Source organism: Silene latifolia, chromosome X (assembly GCF_048544455.1).
Source record: "Silene latifolia isolate original U9 population chromosome X, ASM4854445v1, whole genome shotgun sequence".
Lineage (NCBI taxonomy): Eukaryota > Viridiplantae > Streptophyta > Magnoliopsida > Caryophyllales > Caryophyllaceae > Silene > Silene latifolia.
The window spans coordinates 336,775,762-336,795,954 of NC_133537.1; the positions used below are offsets into that span (position 1 = coordinate 336,775,762).

The window sequence follows — 20,193 nt, forward strand, 5'->3', positions numbered from 1 at the left end:
CTATTACTGACGAACAGTTGAAATTGAGAGCATTTCCTTTCACCTTGAAGGACAATGCGAGAGACTGGTTAAACTATCTCCCACCGGGAAGTATCACTACTTGGGTAGGTATGAAGAAGGCGTTCTTAGAGAAATATTTTCCTCCTTCTCGATCATCTCAGCTGAAAAGAGCCATCGAAATGTTGAATGTTGAACAAAAGACGGGGAAACTATGTATGAGTATCTTGAGAAATTTAAGAAGCTCTGTGCTAGTTGCCCTTACCATGGTTACTCTGATCAGGATCTCATTATGTATTTTTGTGGTGGACTGAACCAAGATGACCGCCGCATGATTCACTCTGCTTGTGGAGGAAATATAGCCAACAAAAATCCAGATGAGGCTTGGGAGGTTATTTCAGAGCTAGCTGAGACCTCTAGACAGTTTGAGAGGAAACCATCACGAAGAGGAGTGAATGCTATGGGTGTTAGTCCTGGTTTAGAGGAAAAGGTTGATAATATTGTTTCCACTCTCCGTGACATGTTATCTGGAAGACAAATGGCTACTGTTTGTGGCATATGCGCTACTGAGGGTCACCCTAATGATTTGTGTCCCTACTTGCGAGAAAGTGGCCAAGAAGTGGTGAATGGTGTTTGGGAGAGTACTACAAATAACAGGAAATGGGATCCATATTCCAAGACCTATAATGAAGGATGGAAGGCTCACCCTAACTTTCGTTGGGGAAATTCTCAAGCCGGTCCATCGTCTGACCCTCCTAGAGGCCAGTTTCTCCAAAGACCACAAGGACAACAATTTAATCAACAAGTACCTCAACAAGCAGCTGAACAAGCACCACCGAGTTCATCAATGTCCACGGAGGATATGATTCGAGCTCTTACTCTCAGTGTTACTCAAGATAGAGCAGATAATAAGCAAAATTTTAAGAATCTTGAAAATCAGGTTAGTCAGCTGGCTACCGCCATTAATCGGTTGGAAGCTAGAGATTCTAATGCACTACCATCTCAAACGGTGGTGAATCCAAAGAATGTGAGCGCAGTCTCTTTGAGAAATGGGAGACAACTAGTGGAGGCTGAGAAAGTGAAAAGAAAAGAGAAGCAACCTATGATTCAAGAAGAAGAGGAAGAGATAGTGACCGAGGAAGGTGAAAAAGCTTCTATTGTTAAGGAGAAGGAGCCGATTATTTCTTCTATACCGGTGGTGGAACCGGATGTACCTTTCCCCGACGCACTGAGAAGAACCCAACACTTTGAGCATGACAAAGACATTTATGAGGTGTTTCAAAAGTGCGAGGTAAACATCCCTCTTCTTAATCTTTTAAAGAGTATTCCTAAATATGCTAAATTTTTAAAAGAATTATGCACCATCAAAAGGAATAACAAATTGAAAGGGATGAAGATAGTCAAGGGTAAAGGTCCTAAGGGGAAGATTAGTGAATATGTGTCTGCTCTATTTCAAAAGAAGTTACCTCCTAAATGTAGTGACCCGGGTATGTTTGCTATCCCTTGCACCATAGGAGACCTTAGATTTGAAAAGGCTATGTTAGATTTAGGGGCATCTATTAATGTCATCCCCTATGCTATTTATGAAAAACTCAAACTTCGACCTTTAAAAGACACTAGTGTAGTAATTCAACTGGCTGATAGGTCTAGTGTCTATCCTAAGGGGGTTGTGGAGAATGTCATGGTTGGTGTTGGTAAGTTAGTCTTTCCGGCTGACTTTTATGTTTTGGACATGAAAAATGAGGCAGGTGCTATACCAGTCTTGTTAGGGAGACCATTCTTGAAGACCGCAGGTACTAAGATTGATGTCTCAAAAGGGTCTCTTACCATGGAATTTGATGGGACTGTTGTTAAATTTGAAATCAATAAACCCAACTCCCACTCTCCTGCGGTTCATTCTTTGTGTGCTATAGACACTTTTGTTAATCATGTGTTACCGAAGTGCCGGAAATCTCCTATTCCGAGCAATGTGTCTTTTGTTTTGCAGGGATCCCCTCATAAGGAACAAAGGTGTGTTATCTTATGGGATTGTCGGGACGATGCAGAGGCATTTAAAGGTAAAAATGAGGCTTGGTTTGATAAGTTAATCCGCCGGAAGGGCTCCGGGAAAGGTTTGCAAACTATCCATATAAAATCTCGTCATCATTCTTCCTCTTGCAAACCTGTTGGTAAGTTAAGGTAGTTTACTTCTTCCTATCTTCAGTCGGGTGGTTACCATTCCGGAGATGTCGAGCCAACGACGTTAAACAAAAGCGCTCACGGGAGGCAACCCGGGTTTTGTATCCTTTTCTTTTGCAATTCTTTTAATTTTGGGTCATAGTTATAGTTATAAATTTATTTTGCTTTAATTAAGAATTAGAAATTTTAGTGTCTTTATTTTCGTTACACACTTTAATTAAAATGCAATTTCGTTACTCGTTTTAATTAATTTTATTTTGACGGTATGCTATATGTACTAGGAACGAAGAATGATATTTCCCGACGGGAAAAGAGTCTCGATTTGCATGTCATAGGGGTGCACTTAGGGCGCACTATTTGCGCGCACATACATCCTAAATTACGTCAAGAAGGCAGCAGCGAGCAAAATGTCGCGCGTTCGAGACTCACGAGGCGCGCGTTCGATATTCACCCAAGGTTCACCACACATTCACGTGAATGTCGCGCATCAGGTATGGGAAGTACTCATCTCTATCGATCTCCTTCAACTCATTCACCTCCTTACCCCTCCCTTTCCTAAAAATTAAACCATAATCACATAAATCCTTCTTATTTCCAATTTTTCTTCCTCAAATTGTTGCTCAAACTCACGAAAATATCACACAAATAGCAATTCCTTCTTTGTTTCATCCCGACTCCATCTCCATATATCTGCAATTGGTTCGAAAAATTGGGTTTTTGTAACCCTATTTTCTGAAAAAAATTTGGGGATTATAGTTGCAATTCCCATATCGTGTTCATTCACTATGATTTCAACAACAAAATCGTCCCTTTAATGCTGAAATTTGTCCTATTGTTGCTGAATTTGGTCCGAAAATTTGGGGGTTCTCTAACCCTAATTTGGAATTGAAACAATTACACAATTTCTGCCCCAATTCGTTTTTGAGCGCTTAATCTGGGTATTGTGTGTCGACTTCGAACTGCTCAGTCCCTAATTTGTGAGTTCGATCCATTGTTGCTGAAATTTCGTCCTGTACTGCTGAATTTGGGGCGGAAATCTGGGTTTATACCCTTAATTTATGAACTCGAGAATTGATACCTGGGTGGAAGCGATTTTGAGGCCTGAATTGGGTTTGTTGTCTCTATTTCGGCGAGTTTCAAGTTCTTAACAATTGCGGTTGGTCTGTAAGTACTTATGCTTAATTTCAATTTCTCTGCTGGGCACTGTTACTGAATTGAAGGCTGTCGTAACGTTTAGGTGTCGGGTTTTGTCGCGAGTGAGGTAGTGGCTGTCGTGAGTTGTTGTTGAGATTGCCGGTGTTGTGGAGTTGCTGCTGTTTTGTTGTTGTTATTGGTTATTGCTGTGGTGTTGTTGAGATTGCCGGTGTTGTGGAGTTGCTGCTGTTTTGTTGTTGTTATTGGTTGTTGCTGTGTTGCGATGTAGCTTGAATGAGAGGCTGACGGGTCGGGCGAACCGTAGAGTGCTGAGGAAGAGGAGGGGGTCTGATGATGGTGAGGGTACTAGTGGTGGAGCGGCTATTGATGATTCCTCTTGGCGAGGCTGTGTAGCGATTGAGCTGAGTAATTGAGAGATGAGTGACATGTTCAAGGACATAAATCCGGGGTCTTACAAAAACCCCGTGGATTCCATGTATGGAGAGTTGGCAGAGGGGCTCGTGCAAGAGTCCGGCAGACCCGTCGCTTCGGGTCTCCTTCTTCCTAGCTAGTGGTATGCCCTTTCCCTTTTCTTTTGTGTTCCCGTACAACATTGGGGACAATGTTGAGTTCAAGCATGGGGAGGGGTATATGCACTATTGTACATATTTTAGTCCGTCACTTGTAATTTATTTTGCTTTTTTAAAAAAAAAAAAAAAAAAACAGAAAAAAAAGAAAAAAAAATGAAAAAAATGGAAAAACAAAAAAAAGAAGTACCCGGCTAGGTGAAAACCCGAAAGGGCGCCTAGGCAAAAATGGGAAAAGTGGCCGAGGACGGAGTGAAAACCCGAAAGGGCGCTCCGGGTAAAATGAAGAATTGAGATGCGTGCCACGAGAGTAGTGTGAGTAAAATAGCTAGAGTGAAAACCCGCAAGGGCGGGCGCTCTAGGCAAAATGAGAGATTTAGGAAAAAAAAAATCCATTTCACACTAATTTTTGTGTCCTGTTTTTGGTGTGGCGTCATAAGAAGGGTGCTAAAGAAGGTCGGTTGGGTAGGACTAGTGGCTAAGGTGAGGAGAACTGCGGTGCTATGTTGTTGTTGGTTGCACCTTGCTATGGCGGTTGTTGGTTTTGTACTAGTGAGTGGAGTAGAGGTGTCTAGGATTATACACATGGGTAGTTGGTTTTTGTTGTGAGCCATGTGAATTTTTGGTTAGGATGGAGCGATAAGGGGCGTAGCATTGTTTTCTATTGCTGTTTTGTGGTGACTACCGTCACTAATTATTGTTACTTTGCTCTTTTGTCTTTTGAGGATGTGGGTTTGTTACTCTTTGCTAGGCGGTGGAAATGATTACACTTTTGAGGGTGTTTTGGAGGGCGTGAGAGGGAAGTGAGCGGTCTTGTTGTCTGTCATTTTTCTACCATGTGCTGAGTTTGAGCTGGTGTTGGTATGCTTTTTCATTGTGTTCTTTGGTTTTACATCGAGGACGAGTAAAAGTTCAAGCATGGGGAATTTGATACGACTCATTTAGTCGTAGTTATTTGGAGCGATTTAGTATGGTTTTAATGGCTTGGAGTAGTATTATGAAGCTTAATTGCGGGTTATTTGTTAGTGAGCTTTGGTTAGCTATTGGGTCGGTTTTACAAGTTTAGAACGGAGTCCAAGTCCGAGGAGAGATAGGCCCGGATACCTATGGAGATACATGAGACGTGTGCGCTTAAAGTGCGCTAATTGAGCGCGCATAAATCAAAAGAAAAGGGCAGCGGCAGCAATATGCGTGACTGCGTTCAACCTACATTTGAGCCGTGCGCGACTTGTGCGCGACGAGGCGCGACGACTTTGTGCGCGTGCTTTGTTTGGGCGTCCGATTTTGCGTCCAGTTAAAGGCTTGTGTTTTGTTTCCTTATTTGACTCGGTTTGTTCCGATGAATTTTATTATTATTATTATTATTTTTAGTACTTTATTTCCTACTTTAATTATTTACCTTATTACTATATAACTTATTATTTTTAGTTTTAGAAAGGACTGACAGAACTTTGAGGAGAGAAACCCTATTATTGTTTTTAGCAGACGATGTGTAACTAATCTTTCTTCTTGGATTCAAGCAATTGAAGCGCTCATAATACGATTGTGAGTTTGAATGTTTTAGTTTCTCATCTTGATTATTGTGAATTGCTTAGTTATTAATTTTATGAATGTCGATTGATTATTGCTAGGTGTACAACTAGTGATTGATTTCTTCATTCTATTGTTAGTATTGTTAATTGAATAGGATTTATTGATTAACTCTACGCTAGTAACAACTAGGACTTAATATTGAACGGGATACGTTGATATTAGTACTTAGAAGCGATTCACATAAATATCTAAAGTGCAACTGGATTGTATGCATTATTTATTCTCTATCGAGTTCTCTAAATTATATTGCTGCTGTTGAATTAAATCTTGAACTGGATTGTTAAGGTTGTTTAACAGTTAGGGTTGATTAAGAACGAGATTCGTTTTAATTAACTATTCTTAAGGAGAATTGGAATTTGTCATTCACGATAGAGTAATCAAGATTAGTAATTGAAACCGTCTTACAGTGATCAATTGTTATTGAGTGTGGATATATGCTTGGCTCTAAGACCCTTTTAAACCATTTGATACACCAAAAATCATTAGTTTTATTACTCAAATTGCATTAGCTTTTAATCTTAGTTTGTTAGAAAATCAACTCAAATCCCCCCTTTTTGTTACTACGATCTTTAATTACATTAAAGATCGACTGTTCCTACATTATAAATTGCATAAATTGTTAATCTGATTCCCTTGGGTTCGACCCTTATTTCCGCTTTACTATTGTTTAGTATTTGGATTTAAGTGATATAAATTGTTAATTTGGGGCATACGACTTTAGCCTGTCAGTTGGTGAGTGAACATTGTATTTGACAAGTTGCTACATAGTAGTCTCCTTCCTAGGGTTCGATTAAATATGTGATTGAACATTGTATTTGACAAGTTGGTGAGTGATGGGTTGGGTTTGTTAGATGGTTTTATGGTTTATCATGCTTATGTTCTCGTGGATTTGATTGGTTTCTGGAGACTCGGCCCTTGACCATCAATGAACGGAATCGGTTAAGTTAGCTCTTTAATTTTTTATTTTCCAACTTATTATAGACTATAAAAGGATATGAAAAATTCTAAAGGTTCAGCGGGTGTACAAGAATATCGTACACCCTAGTCAATGAGACGCTTTAGTGTTTATTTTATGGAAAACTTAGTCAATTCTAATATTCTCATTGAGTAAGGTGTACGATAACATGGTACACTCGTACACCTGGTACATACCCAAGGATTTCTATTAAGGATATTAGTTAATGTGTACTGTAATAATCTATCAATGAATTTTATGAATCAACTTGTGAGATTTATCTCAATTGTCTAATGTAATCTAGGTGATTTATTCACTACAATCTTATTATTGGGGTAGCCTATCGTAATTGAACAACTGCATTGTTCCCTTTTTATTTCCGTCTTAACTTCAATTGTACCAATAATAGAATACCAACAAATGGTTGGATTTACTTGTTGTTCAAGGATATCAATTACGAACATGGGATGTAGGTAATTGCGTTATTAGTTGTTGGCGAAGGTATATAGAAAGTGCATGATATCAATTACTAAAAGAATAAGATATCTTTAAATTTTCCCGTCTAAAATGAATTTGGCTATAATTAGGCTTTTATTATAAGGTTTATATGAGATCGTCGATACATAATATTTTCTCACATTTGTTTGTCAAATGTCCACATATGATTTACACGGTCACGAACCGATCATAATCGAGGTCGACGACCTGTTATCCCACTTGGCGCGTAAGAAACTAGTACAGATTCCTTGCATTGTATATGCGGTATATAGAGTTTTCTCACATGTGTTTGTCAAATGTCCACATATGATTTACACTTCAACCCGATCATAGTCGAGCTCGATGACCCATTATCCCTTGGCCCATAAGTATATGATAGTAAATGTTGGTCAAGTTTTACAACTATTTTATTACACACAAATTTTTTGGAAAGACGGATACGCAACATTCCATCAATCAAAATTGAAAAAGAATTGTTTAAATAGAATTATAAGGACTTAGCTTTCGACTTGTTCTATGTAGAATAATGGAGTATATTACATTGAAACTTCTTTCTATTTACAAGTAAATGTCTTAAATTGATCATGGAGGACAGAGCTTTATATTTTATAAGTTAGGAAGAAAAAATATTGACAAATTTTTATTTAAGACGACATATTATTTTATTTGTAACTTTACAAGTATTTCCTCTATTTCACAGTTGCTTAGGTAATAGCAAAAAGTTGGTATACGAGTAATTATTCACCTGCTGAAATTATTACCCTCATTAAAGGATAATATATTACCCACCCCCGCCCAGGTAATGATTAAGGAGTAAAACATCTATTCATTAATTATTATCTTTATATGTCAAATCTATCATCAATGAACTAATTACTCAAATAATTAACTTCTGCAATAATTATCACCCAATTAAAATTTATCCTTGAACTATTCCATGAATTCTAGGCAAGCCTAATCTTAATATCATCAAATTGTATGTTTCGATCATTAAAACATACATAATTACATATATTGTCGTTTTGAGAAAAACTAACTCTGAACTCTCGAAGACAAAGATAGTATAGATAAAACTTAGTATTTAAGTGAACGATCTCAGAAAGTACACAATTAGATGTACCTCTAAGGCTCTAAGGTAGGCAATCAGATGTAACTCTGATGTATAACGTATGAAGCGGTTATTCCGTTCACATTTGTTTGTCAATAATTAATAATTCGGTTCACATTTGTTTGTCAATAATTAATTATTCACGTCAAGCTATTATTCAACCAATCATAGTCAAGATGGCTGATGGTCCTTATATATTTACAAGAATTATGCCCAATTGACCCGCCCCCATAAGCTACGTCAACGTTATACAATTGTTTTTTTTTTTTTTTTGGTTTTACTATAAGTACGTTCAATTATTCAACATTTTACGAACAAAAACATAAAAATACAAGAAAAAATGAAACTAGAAATCCAAGTAATATCAATGGAAACCCTAAAACCTTCATCTCCTACACCTTCACATCTAAAAACATTCACTGTTTCATTCTTAGATCAAACATTCCCTACATTTCACATGCCTTTTCTCCTTTTTTACACGACTGAAACACCACGTAACGATAATATAACTGAAATCCTAAAATCATCACTGATTCAAACCCTAACCCAATTCTACCCTCTAGCCGGTCGATTCATCGACGACACAATAATGTCATGTAACGACGAAGGCATACCCTTTGTCGAAACTCGTGTCAATACCCGTCTAACGGATTTTCTTACAATGTCTCGTAAACTTGAATTGTTACCGGAGTTACTCCCACCTAAAGACTTACCGTCTCTTGGGCCTAGGCCCATTTCGGAGCTTACACCTTTAGCATTTCAAATTAACGTTTTTGCATGTGGTGGTGTCGTAATTGGGTGTTACATGTTACATAAAGTCCTAGACATGGCTTCGTGTGGCACGTTTTTCAAGTATTGGGCCGATCTAGTGAGGAATCAAGCCCAAGACGCTAACGTTGTTGGGCCGAACTTTGACGCAATTGTCAAGGCCTTCCCTCCACGTCCTACGGCCGAACCGGTCTTTGCACCGGACCGGGTTAACGGTCCACCAAAGAATAACCCTTCATTTGTTGTACTAGTAAGGTGCTTCAAAATAACAAAGAATGCTATAACTAGCCTTAAGGCTATGGCTGCAAGTGGGGCCGTTCCCGTCCCCACTTCGTTTGAGGCTGTAGCAGGGTTTGTTTGGGAAAATGTCATGGTGGCTGCGTGTATGGCACGTGATCAATCAACACCTAAGGATACAGTATTGTCAATGAGTATGAATATGCGACCGCGAACCAACCCGCCACTTCCTAAGGAATCCATGGGTAATTGCACAACTATAGTCCAAACCAAGCCTAAAATAATGTTGGAAACGACATTGAAAGAGCTGGTTGGGGAGATTCATGATGTCATTCAGAAAGCGAAACTGAAAATCGATAAATTTCAAAGGGAAAATGGTATAGAGGAAATATGTTTGGACATAAAAGAGACGACACGAATTATAATGGACGAAAATTCATGTGGTTATCACCTTAATAGTTGGTGTAAGCTTGGGTTGAATGAGGCAGATTTCGGGTTTGGGAAGCCAACTTGGATCGTACCAGCCGATGCTAACCCGCCTCCGTCTCTTAGGAACTCAATCCTGTTTACGGATTATAGTGATTCTAGTGGTGGTGACGGAATTGAAGTATGGTTGTGTTTGGAGGAGAAAGAGATGCACTTCTTAGAGTTCTGCAAAGGATTTCTAGATTACGCTTTTCCGAATTATTAAGGTTTATTTATACAGAACTATTGATTGCGTCTCAATCATCAACTTGTTTGTTTGTTTAATAATACAGTATAAAAATATAAAAATAAACAGTGTTGCACTATGGATTTTAATTATTTGTGTAATATTATGAAATTTCAATACTGTTTTTGGATAGTAACGCTTTTGGGGGTGTTTTAGCCATGGTATAAACTATGAAAACGCGTTTTTGGTAACGCTTAGGGTGACGGGCTACAAAATCAGCGCATGTAAACTTGGTATTATAACCGGTTCATATACATTATAATACAAGGAAAATGAGTTTGTACCATCACGTGATACTGAGTTTCGTATTACTATACTAAGGTTATATTACATTATACTACTCGATAATAACAGAGAAATGTCGCAACCAAAGCAGCGAGGTAAAGTGATGAGGTAAATAACTGAAGACCTTGGTTATCATATTGACAGTAAAAACTTTGGTTTGCATCTGGTAGTCTTCTTGTGAGAGCAAGTTCAATGATAAGCTAGTTGCAACTAGCTTACCTTTGTCATCTCATATTTTAGGCTACAATTATTTTAGGAAAAATTAATGGGAATAATCCATCCTATTAGGCGTCTTCCATTATTAATCCATGTTCTCTTTAATCCCACAATAAAATCAACTAATTAACATATTATTAAAGTCGAATTCCTAGACTCTTTAATATTATTGTTATTCATCCTTATTTTACATTGTTATTAGCTGTTAGAAATCAAATCAACAAACCCCCGCAATTGGTTACCTTAAGACACTATAAACATCAACAAACTAGATAATCACCGCCTCCCTGTGGATTCGACCCTGACTTACCGATAGCTATCATATTAGTATTAGTATAGGATTAATTTTGACTAAGGCAAACGACTGAAAATAACCTTATCAGGGATCAGGCTCTTACCTTATTCCCTCTTTACGAGTACCACATGCTTAGAGGTCGCCCGGTTCCAGCTGGCTGGCCACATCCTTCCTTTTACCGGTATCCGGCGAAGGGGTACCCTCAGCCTGAGAGCGAGGAGGACTCGGCCGAGAGGGAGGAGCGGTTCAGGACTGAGCTTGCTACTGAGGGTCGTCAGAGGAGGAGAGGAGGAGGAGGACCCCACCTTTCAGGTGGTTGGCGGGGAGGGTGATGACGAGTAGCAGTTGGCTACTCACTTCCCCAGTTTGCTGACTGGTTTGGAGAAGTTCGATATTGTGAGTATTTTTATTCATTATTTCTTTTCATCTCCTTTCATTTCATTTTATTTGTTTTGCATTTGGTTGTATTTTTCCCTTTCCTTTATTATTCTGCTGGTGTATGTTGGAGGACAATGAGGACATTGTCCGTTTTTGTTTGGAGAGGATAACGCATCCTTTGAGTCTGCATTTGCATTTGTTTTGCATTCACGTTCATTGCATTTTCTATTTGCATTGTCTCTTATTTTTGAAAAAATGAAAAATTCAAAAAAAATCGAAAATTCGAAAAATCAAAAAAAATATTTCACGTTTACTTTTGCATATAGGTTGAGTCGGAATGGTATATTTCGAAGCACCACTTTTAGTCTTTTTGCTTAAGCCTTGCATAAACTGATATTTTATTAGCATTATCTTATTGCATAATCTACGAGTTAATATTGAAATTTAGTGAACGAATAGACTTGACCTGAAATTTTGACAACCTACCCATATTTCTAACTTTTAGAGCCTTAAAACTGGTGTCATTCATGACCAGTTCATGTATAATTGTGAGTAGTTACTCCTTGCATAGCATGTATCATTAATTTGCATAAGTATGAAATTCAATTGCTTATTACTTGCATACATTCGGGTTAATGGTTGGTGTCACACGCAGAGAGGTGCTTATTTTTCCTTTTCTTCCATTTTTACCCATAAACTCCACATTTAGCCAAATTTGTCTTTTGACCCTTAACTACATCCAAATTTAGCCTGCCTTGTCAAGCTAGTTTAGTGATTGTTTTGCGGTATATTGTCTATTGAGCCGGATTTGGTTTGTATTGATTATCGGGAGTTGGTAATATGGAGAAGGAAAATGATGAAAGAAAGAAGTTGAAAAAAGAAGCTGAAATTCTTATTCTATATCTTATGAGGAGTTATTTGATATACGACTTAGTGAGTTTTTATGCCAAATTAGGGCATTGTGCTTAATTTTGATGTATTAAGAAGCGGATGTGTCACCAATCGTTGGTTGGCGTAGTGGTAGCATGAGGCTGCGCTTGGTAGGGAGGTCTGCGGATCGATCCCCCACAACTGCGATTGGGAGGGATTTAAATACCGTAATCCTTGGAATGCCCCGAATCCGGATTAGTCGGCCCAATGTAGTTCGGATTACCGGATGGTTTTGACCCCAATAAAAAAAGAAGCGGATGTGTTTATTTGATTTTATTAGGATGCTAGCTTGGCTATTAACCTCACATTCCCATAAATGTTTTGCCTTTCTTACCCATTCCCTCACTGTTCCATATTTTTGTAAGCCCTCGGCTGTGACGTGACCTTGTTTGCTTGGAATGTATGTGTACGGTAGCTAGAATTGTCTATCATACTCTATGCATGCATGTTTAAGGGGGTCATCGTTTAGGTGAGCGACTATATTTCTTCCACTCTTACAATTAAGTGCTTACCCTTTGCTTCATGAGAGAAGAGTGGTCCGTGAGAGTCCATTATCAAAGGTCTTGCAAGGTCGACAGTTCAGCTTCATTATAAACATCTTACAACTCGTTTTCATTTGACAGTTTTTGCTATAAGTATTAGTTTGTTTGCATTAAATTGATTTAAGCAGACGATTTGTATCTGGCTCTGAGTTTTTATTCCGTTCCATTAGTTAGTTCATACAATTTGCTTAGAGACAAGCAAAATGTTTGGTTTGGGGAGATTTGATTCGTGCATTTTATAGTCTTTTTAAGCCTCTTATGCACGCATTTCCATGCAATTCCCGTAGTTTTAAGCTACGAAATGCCCCGAATAGTCTACTTTGGTTTGTTTGGCTTTAATTGCAGGAATGGACCTGAAAGAAGCGGAATCAAGCCTTTTACTATCCCGTTAGCTTGCATTTATCGAGATGGAAGATTTGGAGCGGAAATACCACTATCTCGAGATGCGTGAAGTTGCCTTGGAATATAAATCATACGTCCCTTGGCCTATTCCAGTGGCAGTTGGCTCGATCGAGTAGTTTGGTTGGCTAATGTACTCGATCGGGAGCTTTAGGATGGAGAGAAGACCTCGATCAAGACCCTACTGTGCTCGATCGAGAGGTGGCATAATGGTGTTCCTCGATCGAATTGTTTGTGTACTCGATCGAGAGGTTTTGCTGAGGAGTTGTTAAATCGAGAAGAATCAAAGTGCTCGATTGAACACTTTTCTATCTGAACGCGAGATTTGTTTCGTGTGAACCTATTTATTTTATTATCTTAAGTTACGTGTTTAATAATAAATTTCTTTCCTATATAAAGAAAAGACGTCATTAGGTTTAGGTGATCAAATTATCAACCCTTAATCTGTCATTATTTTCTGAACTCTTAAATCTGGTTCGACATAGCTTTGCCTTTCATTTTCTCCGGATCTGAACTTTTGTAATCTCTCTTTACTCTTTTTATTCAAGTTAATTCTTTTGCAACATTTAGTTCTTGTTCTTTAATTTCTGTTTTTATTAGTATTGTTATTAGTTTATGCGATTTTTTCTTATTCATCTCTTTGCCATGTTTATGCGATAATTAGTTTAGGAGGTTTTTGTTGTGAGAATTATTTTATAGCAATCCCCTATTTACTAAATGAATAGATTAACTCACAAATTTTCCCTCCAAAAAATATCTTTTTAAATAAGGAAGCTATTGAGTATTGATAATTTAATTATATTCACTAAATAAGGATATTAATAATTATAATGTATTTCATTATATAATTCTTTTCATAAAAAATAATTTTTTCATCAAATATAATTTTCACTAAATACTAAACCATTATATTTTAATTAAAATATAAATAATATAAGACTATAAACTATTAAATTTTTTATTGATATTATTATTTGATAATGACTTAGCTCACACTACTACAAATACAGGCAACCACAACGGCCCTTTAACAACGCTTATTCACGAAAATCATCAAAACACGTTGTAGAATTTATTCCGCGAATTTTACCAAACTTAATTACAACGGTTATGGGTTGTTAACCGTTGTTATTGGTTTTAACAACGGGTCATACTTAAACAACCGTTGTTAATGAAAAAACTAATAACAACGGTTAAATTTTAACCGTTGTTAATGGTTTGGCGCCAAATTAGTGAAAAGTAATCACAACGGTTATATTAGAACCCGTTTTTAATAAGTCTTAACAACGGTGATAGACTCAATAACCGTTGTTATTAATATTATGAAAATCTTAAGAACAACATATTGCTTTATTCTGCTATACGCTACAAACACAAACACAAGCTAATACTGCTACTATATCATCCTCCATTCCTCCCTGATCGTCTCTCTGTCTTCATCTCCGTCACTGTTGTCACGTCTTCTCTCCCTCATCGCGCATGTTTATCAATCAGGTATATATATGTTTCTTAGCAACGCTTATAACTAGATATAAGATTTTTTGGGTTATTATCTAATTTGTTGATAATTTAGCTTAATTGCTTTCCTGAATTTCGTTTATTTGTTTGCCTATTATTGTATTTTATGAATTAGTTGCCTATTATTACGAATGTAGAATAATGACTCGAACTTGGATGATTGATGCAAATATGAGTGACCGCACCTACAAGGATGGTTTAGCTGAATTTTATGAATTCGTTTCGAACAATTTGAAAGGTTCTTCTAGTATTGCATGTCCTTGTGAAAGATGTGGTAATATTAGCTATATGGCTTTTCCGGACGTTAAAATACACCTAGAAAAGTGGAGATTTAGTCGATCCTATACACTTTGGATTTTTCATGGGGAATCATTAGAGGAAGAGAATAACTCTGAAGAAGATGATGTTGAGGTACACGAAAGGCTAACTGATGATCCTGAGTTTGCCGAGTTTTTTGAGTTGGAAGTAGAGAAGTTGAATGTTGGGTCTATAGATAATGAAGAGAATGATGATGAGTCCATTGCTTTTGAAGATGTAGGTGATGACACTAGTAATTGGGATGACCTTAACAACATGTATGAGAAGTTGTGTGAGTCCAAGCACCTCTTTATCCTGGTTGTAAGTTCACAAAAATGTCGGCTGTGGTGAAGTTGTATAATATCAAGGGGGCAAATGGGGTGAGTGACACGTGTTTCACTAGTTTTTTAGCCTTGATAAAGGAGTTGCTTCCTGATGGTAACGTTCTACCTGTTAAGACATATGAGGCGAAAAAACTAATAAGAGGAGTGGGTATGAAATATGAGAAAATACATGCATGTCCAAATGATTGCATATTGTATCGGAAATTATATCAAAACTTAACCAATTGCCCTAAATGTTTGGAGTGGCGTTATAAGGATAAGGAAGGGATCCCGGCTAAGGTGTTGTGGTATTTTCCATTGATACCAAGAGTCATAAGGATTTATGCGAATCCCGATGATGCAAAAATGTTAACTTGGCATGAAACCAGAAGAATAAATGATGGAAAGCTAAGACACCCGGCAGATGGTAAGCAATGGAAATCGTTCGACGCTAAGTATTCCGAGTTCGGCAATGAACCTAGAAACTTACGTCTAGCGCCGTCCACGATGGAATGAACCCACACGGAAACATGAGTAGCCAACATAGTACTTGGCCAGTAGTGTTGGCTATTTATAACTTACCTCCATATGTGTGCATGAAAAGAAAGTATTTGATGTTGTCGTTGTTAATTTCCGGCCCTAAACAACCTGGAAATGATATAGATGTATATTTGGAACCTCTTCTAGATGATTTGCGATTGTTGTGGGATAGTGAGATAGAAGTATTTGATGCATATAAGAACGAAACTTTCAATTTGAGAGCGATGTTATTGTGTACAATAACTGACTATCCGGCTTATGGCGACCTTTCTGGGCACACAGTTCATGGGAAAGAGGCTTGTCCATTGTGTGGGGAGGATATCGAGTCTGAATACTTGAAGTCTTCTCGTAAGTATGTGTATATGGGAAATAGGAGGTTCTTGTCTCATGACCATTGTTATCGCAAGATGCGAAAAAGCATTCAATGGAAGACAAGATCTTCGTCAACCTCCTAGAATTTTGAGTAGGCATGAAGTTTATCGAAAGTAAAGCATATTGAGATAGATTATGGGAAGAAGAGCGGCTCTAAATTGTCTACTCGTGGGTATAAGAAAAGATCCATATTTTTTGATAAACTTCCATATTGGCCTGACTGGAGGTCGAGCATTGCCTCGATTTCATGCACATTGAGAAAAATGTCTGTGATAATATTATCAATACCCTTCTGAATGTTCCTGGTAAAACAAAGGATAACGCCGCAACTAGGGAAGATATGAAAATGATGGGTATTAGGCTAGAGTTGGCACCACAGAAGAGAGGTAATCGTACATTTTTACCGCCAGCAGCTTTTACCCTTTCACGGAATGAGAGAAAAGAGTTCTGTGCATGCTTGAATGGAATTAAAGTGCCACATGGTTATTCGTCGAACATCAAAAGCCTAGTGTCGATGCAAGACCTAAAACTCACCGTGTTAAAGTCACATGATTGTCACACTTTGATGCAACAATTACTACCTGTGGCTATTCGTTCCATTTTACCTGAAAAGGTAAGATATGCTATAACTAGATTCTGTCTCTTCTTCCAGTCCATATGCGAGAAAGTCATCGATCCCGATGACGCGGATTCATTGCAGGACCTCGTTGTAACCTCTCTTTGTCAGTTGGAAATGTATTTTCCACCCTCTTTCTTCACTATCATGATTCATCTGACCATTCACTTGGTTAGGGAGATTTTGTACCTTGGGCCCGTGTACTTGAGATACCAGTATCCTTTCGAAAGATTGATGAAAGTCTACAAGGACTATACATCTAATCGGTATCGTCCGGAAGGTTGTATTGCTGAACGCGCTATTTTAGACGAAGCTCTTTCATATTGTTACGCTCATCTCTCCCTGAGGAGTTGATTGGCGTTTCTAAGAATCGTCATAGTGACTGGATGACCGGAAAAGGTATTAGGGGCCGGGTTGAAAAAATTGTGACACGTGAAATGTTGCATTTAGCACACATGTATGTGCTAAACAACGAAGATGAGGTGCAACCTTATATTCAACAACACAAAGATGAGCTCAAATACGATCACCAAAACAAGACCGAGAAGTGGATTGCGAACGAGCATACGAAGACGTTTCCCAGTGGTTTAGGAATATTGTCTTACAAAGATTATCGATCAAACTGGTGATGACATCTCTCCTAGGTTACTACGTCTTGGTTTAGGTCCAAATGCCAGGGTCACCTTTTACAACAGTTTTGCCATTAATGGATATACTTTTTACACCCGCGAGCAAGATGAGGTGAGCACAATGCAAAATAGTGGTGTGAGTTCTGAATTTGAGGCAATGCACTTTGCTACTTCAAAAGATAAAAAGCCTATTTGGGGAAAATGCCTTTATTATGGTGTTATTCAAGAAATATTGGTACTAGATTACATTGATTTCACACTGCCTTTGTTTCGATGTAACCGGGTTGATAACAACATCCATTGTGTCCGAAAGGATAAGATGGGATTTACGTTGGTCAATCTGGGTAAGGTTGGCAATAATAAGGATGATCCTTTCATAATGGCATCCCAAGCTAAACAAGTGTTCTATGTCACCGATCCTATGGTTAAGAAGTGGTCTGTTTGTCTTGTCTATAAGGAAAAGAAGGAGTAGTCCATCCGATAATGATGATGATGATCGGGATGTCGTTTTTGAGGGAATGGATCAGTCTACCACCGTATCTTATTTCGACGATGTTGACACTGATCATGAGGACACTGAAAGCATCTATATGCGTGATGACCATGGTGAAGGTATTTGGGTTAACGAAGAAACTATGACATCCAAGAAACGTCCCCGATCCTGAGATAGTTCATCAGGACACATACAGTATGCATGCATCTTTGGTGTAAGTTGTCTTATTTTCTTGATCATATTATTAGATGTGGATCTTTGGTGTTGAAATTGTTTGAATAATGTATTGTTACAGTTTGGACCGTAATGGAATTCTGATAATTTTTAAAAAAAAGAGGTTCAACAATAACAACAGTTATATTTAAATTACTCGTTGTTAATACTTTCAACAACGGGTGTAGTACCTCTACCCGTTGTCAATTATTTTTTTTGACATATTTCATTTTGGCGCAAATTTGGTGAAAATATATTACGACGGGTATATTTTACCCGTTGTAATAAACTTTTGACAACGGTTTACTTTTATTGACCCGTTGTTATTAACATATAACAACGGTTCTTCTTTGAGCACCCGTTGTCAATAGTTTGTCTTAATAAAAAACTAATTTAGAAACCCATACAGCATGCCATACACAAACACACACAACATTATTACTCCAACCGTTGGTATCCTGTGTTAATTCTTCTCTCTTCCTCGCTTTTTACATTCTCGTCGCCGGCCGTCGCCCAGTTTCCGCAGCCCAGATTCCGTTGCCTTCCCTTATCATCCTGCTCGTTCTCTTTATCATCATCATCAACAGGTATGTTCACTTTAATTTTGTGTTTCGTCATTAGGGTTTTAAGACGATCATCTTGTTTCTTTTTTCACGCATCTGTTTGTTTTTCGTCTTCTTTGTTATCTTTATCATCCCGCATCATCTACTTTACTCCTCTTATCAGGGTTTAGGATTTTAGAAGCTCAATCTGTTGTTTTAAATTTTCATTCCTATTAGGGTTTAGGGTTTTAGATAATACTCTGCATGTACGTTGTTAAGTTGTTCATTTCCAGCTATATCATTCATATTTGGGTTTTAGGATTATCATGGGTGAAAAACGTAAAAGAAGTCAAAAGAATAATGAGCCTGGTGATAATAAGCCTGGTGAGAGGGGTGCTACGAAGTGCAAGAGAGTCCTTGCGCCTATAGCCGCTAAAAACAGTAGTTCCAAATAACATGGAGTGAGATGAGTTTCCCTCTTTGGTCCAAATGCGGGTCTTTTCTCCCGTTGGATTGGTGCTTGCACAAGACAGTTTGTGCCTATCCATTTAGATGATGTTAGAACTTTGAATCCAAAATTGGCGGAGTTATACTTGGCTCGTGTAAAGGAAGGCTTTATTATACCCGATAAAAGCCATGATGAGTATTTAATGCATAAGGCAGCGGATGTCCACAGGCAGTGGAAGTGTGGCGTTGCTAGGGATTGGTTGTATGTGGACAAGGCAACGGGAGAGATGCGTAAGAGCCCACCGGAAAACAAGTGTCCCACCATCAAGCAGGAAGAATGGGATATTTTCAAAAAGATGAGAACTACTGAGAAGTTTCAGGTTAAATATCCTCGCCTTTTAACGATTTACCTATCATTTTTTTAATTAATGAGTCCTTTATATAATCTTTTTATTATCTCATCTACTTGCGCTTTTATATAATTATTTGAAGGCCGTTAGCAGAAGAAATCGTGCTAACATTTCATGCAAGAAGTTGAAATTCTATGGTTCTCGAGGCGATTCTGAGAAAGATAGAAGAGGACCTCGTAAGTAGCATGCATTATTGCCCTGTGAGACTTTATTTTTTTAATCACACTTGGACTTGCATTGATACACATTTACGTGTATAAATGTTACCATGTTAATGTGTAGGTGGCAAAGGGAGTGAAAGAGGTGGATCGGCATGTAACTTATAAACATGGGCACACGCCTAAAGGATCCCGGTCGTCGCATGACAAATACGATGAGGAAGTTTTGGCCAACATAGTAAGCATTATTTTATTAAGACGAGTTCATTACTAACTTTATTATTTTAGTCACAACTATAATTTGAAGTTTATTTAATATATTATAGGATAACGTATTGAAAGAGGTAGAAGAAGGGAAATTCACTCCCGGTGGGTCGTAATGACGTTCTTGCTAGAGCGATCGGCCGACCCGAACATCCAGGTCGTTTGAGGGGCGTCCGTTACGAGTTGGAGTAACGAAATATTATGGGAAAACTGCCCCGATAAAGAAGAAAAGGAAGACTAAGTCCGAGAACGCCGACATGGTAACATTTATTCTATTATTTTCATTTAAGTTCAATTCACATGTTATTGTTGGGATAAAAATTGCGACACATTACATTCTTGGCAAGCGACTTGATTAATGGCATCCGTACTACTAAAGCTGAATCTGGAGGTAAGCTTTCGAAGAAGAAGTGAAGATGATGGAGGATGTCATTTCTAAAGTGGGTAATAATAAGGTACAACAGATTGGTGAAGAGGCCGCTACTACCTTGGCAATACATGAGAAGGAAGTATCGGTCAACGAGATTCGAGAAAGATTAGGTACCTAATAATGCTTCAA

At 38.0% G+C, this 20,193-nt stretch overlaps 2 protein-coding genes across 2 annotated transcripts; both read left to right on the forward strand.

The window, feature by feature from the left end:
• The first annotated feature begins 211 nt into the window (after positions 1 to 211).
• LOC141620976 (uncharacterized) lies at positions 212 to 3,743 on the forward strand. The gene is made up of 2 exons (XM_074437709.1): positions 212 to 2,175; positions 3,599 to 3,743. The coding sequence occupies exons 1-2, from the start codon at positions 212 to 214 to the stop codon at positions 3,741 to 3,743; spliced, it is 2,109 nt and encodes a 702-aa protein (XP_074293810.1).
• A 4,674-nt stretch (positions 3,744 to 8,417) lies between these two features.
• On the forward strand, positions 8,418 to 9,746 carry LOC141620977 (vinorine synthase-like). Its single transcript, XM_074437710.1, has one exon. It carries the CDS (start codon positions 8,418 to 8,420, stop codon positions 9,744 to 9,746), a length of 1,329 nt encoding a protein of 442 aa, XP_074293811.1.
• The last annotated feature ends 10,447 nt before the right edge of the window (positions 9,747 to 20,193 follow it).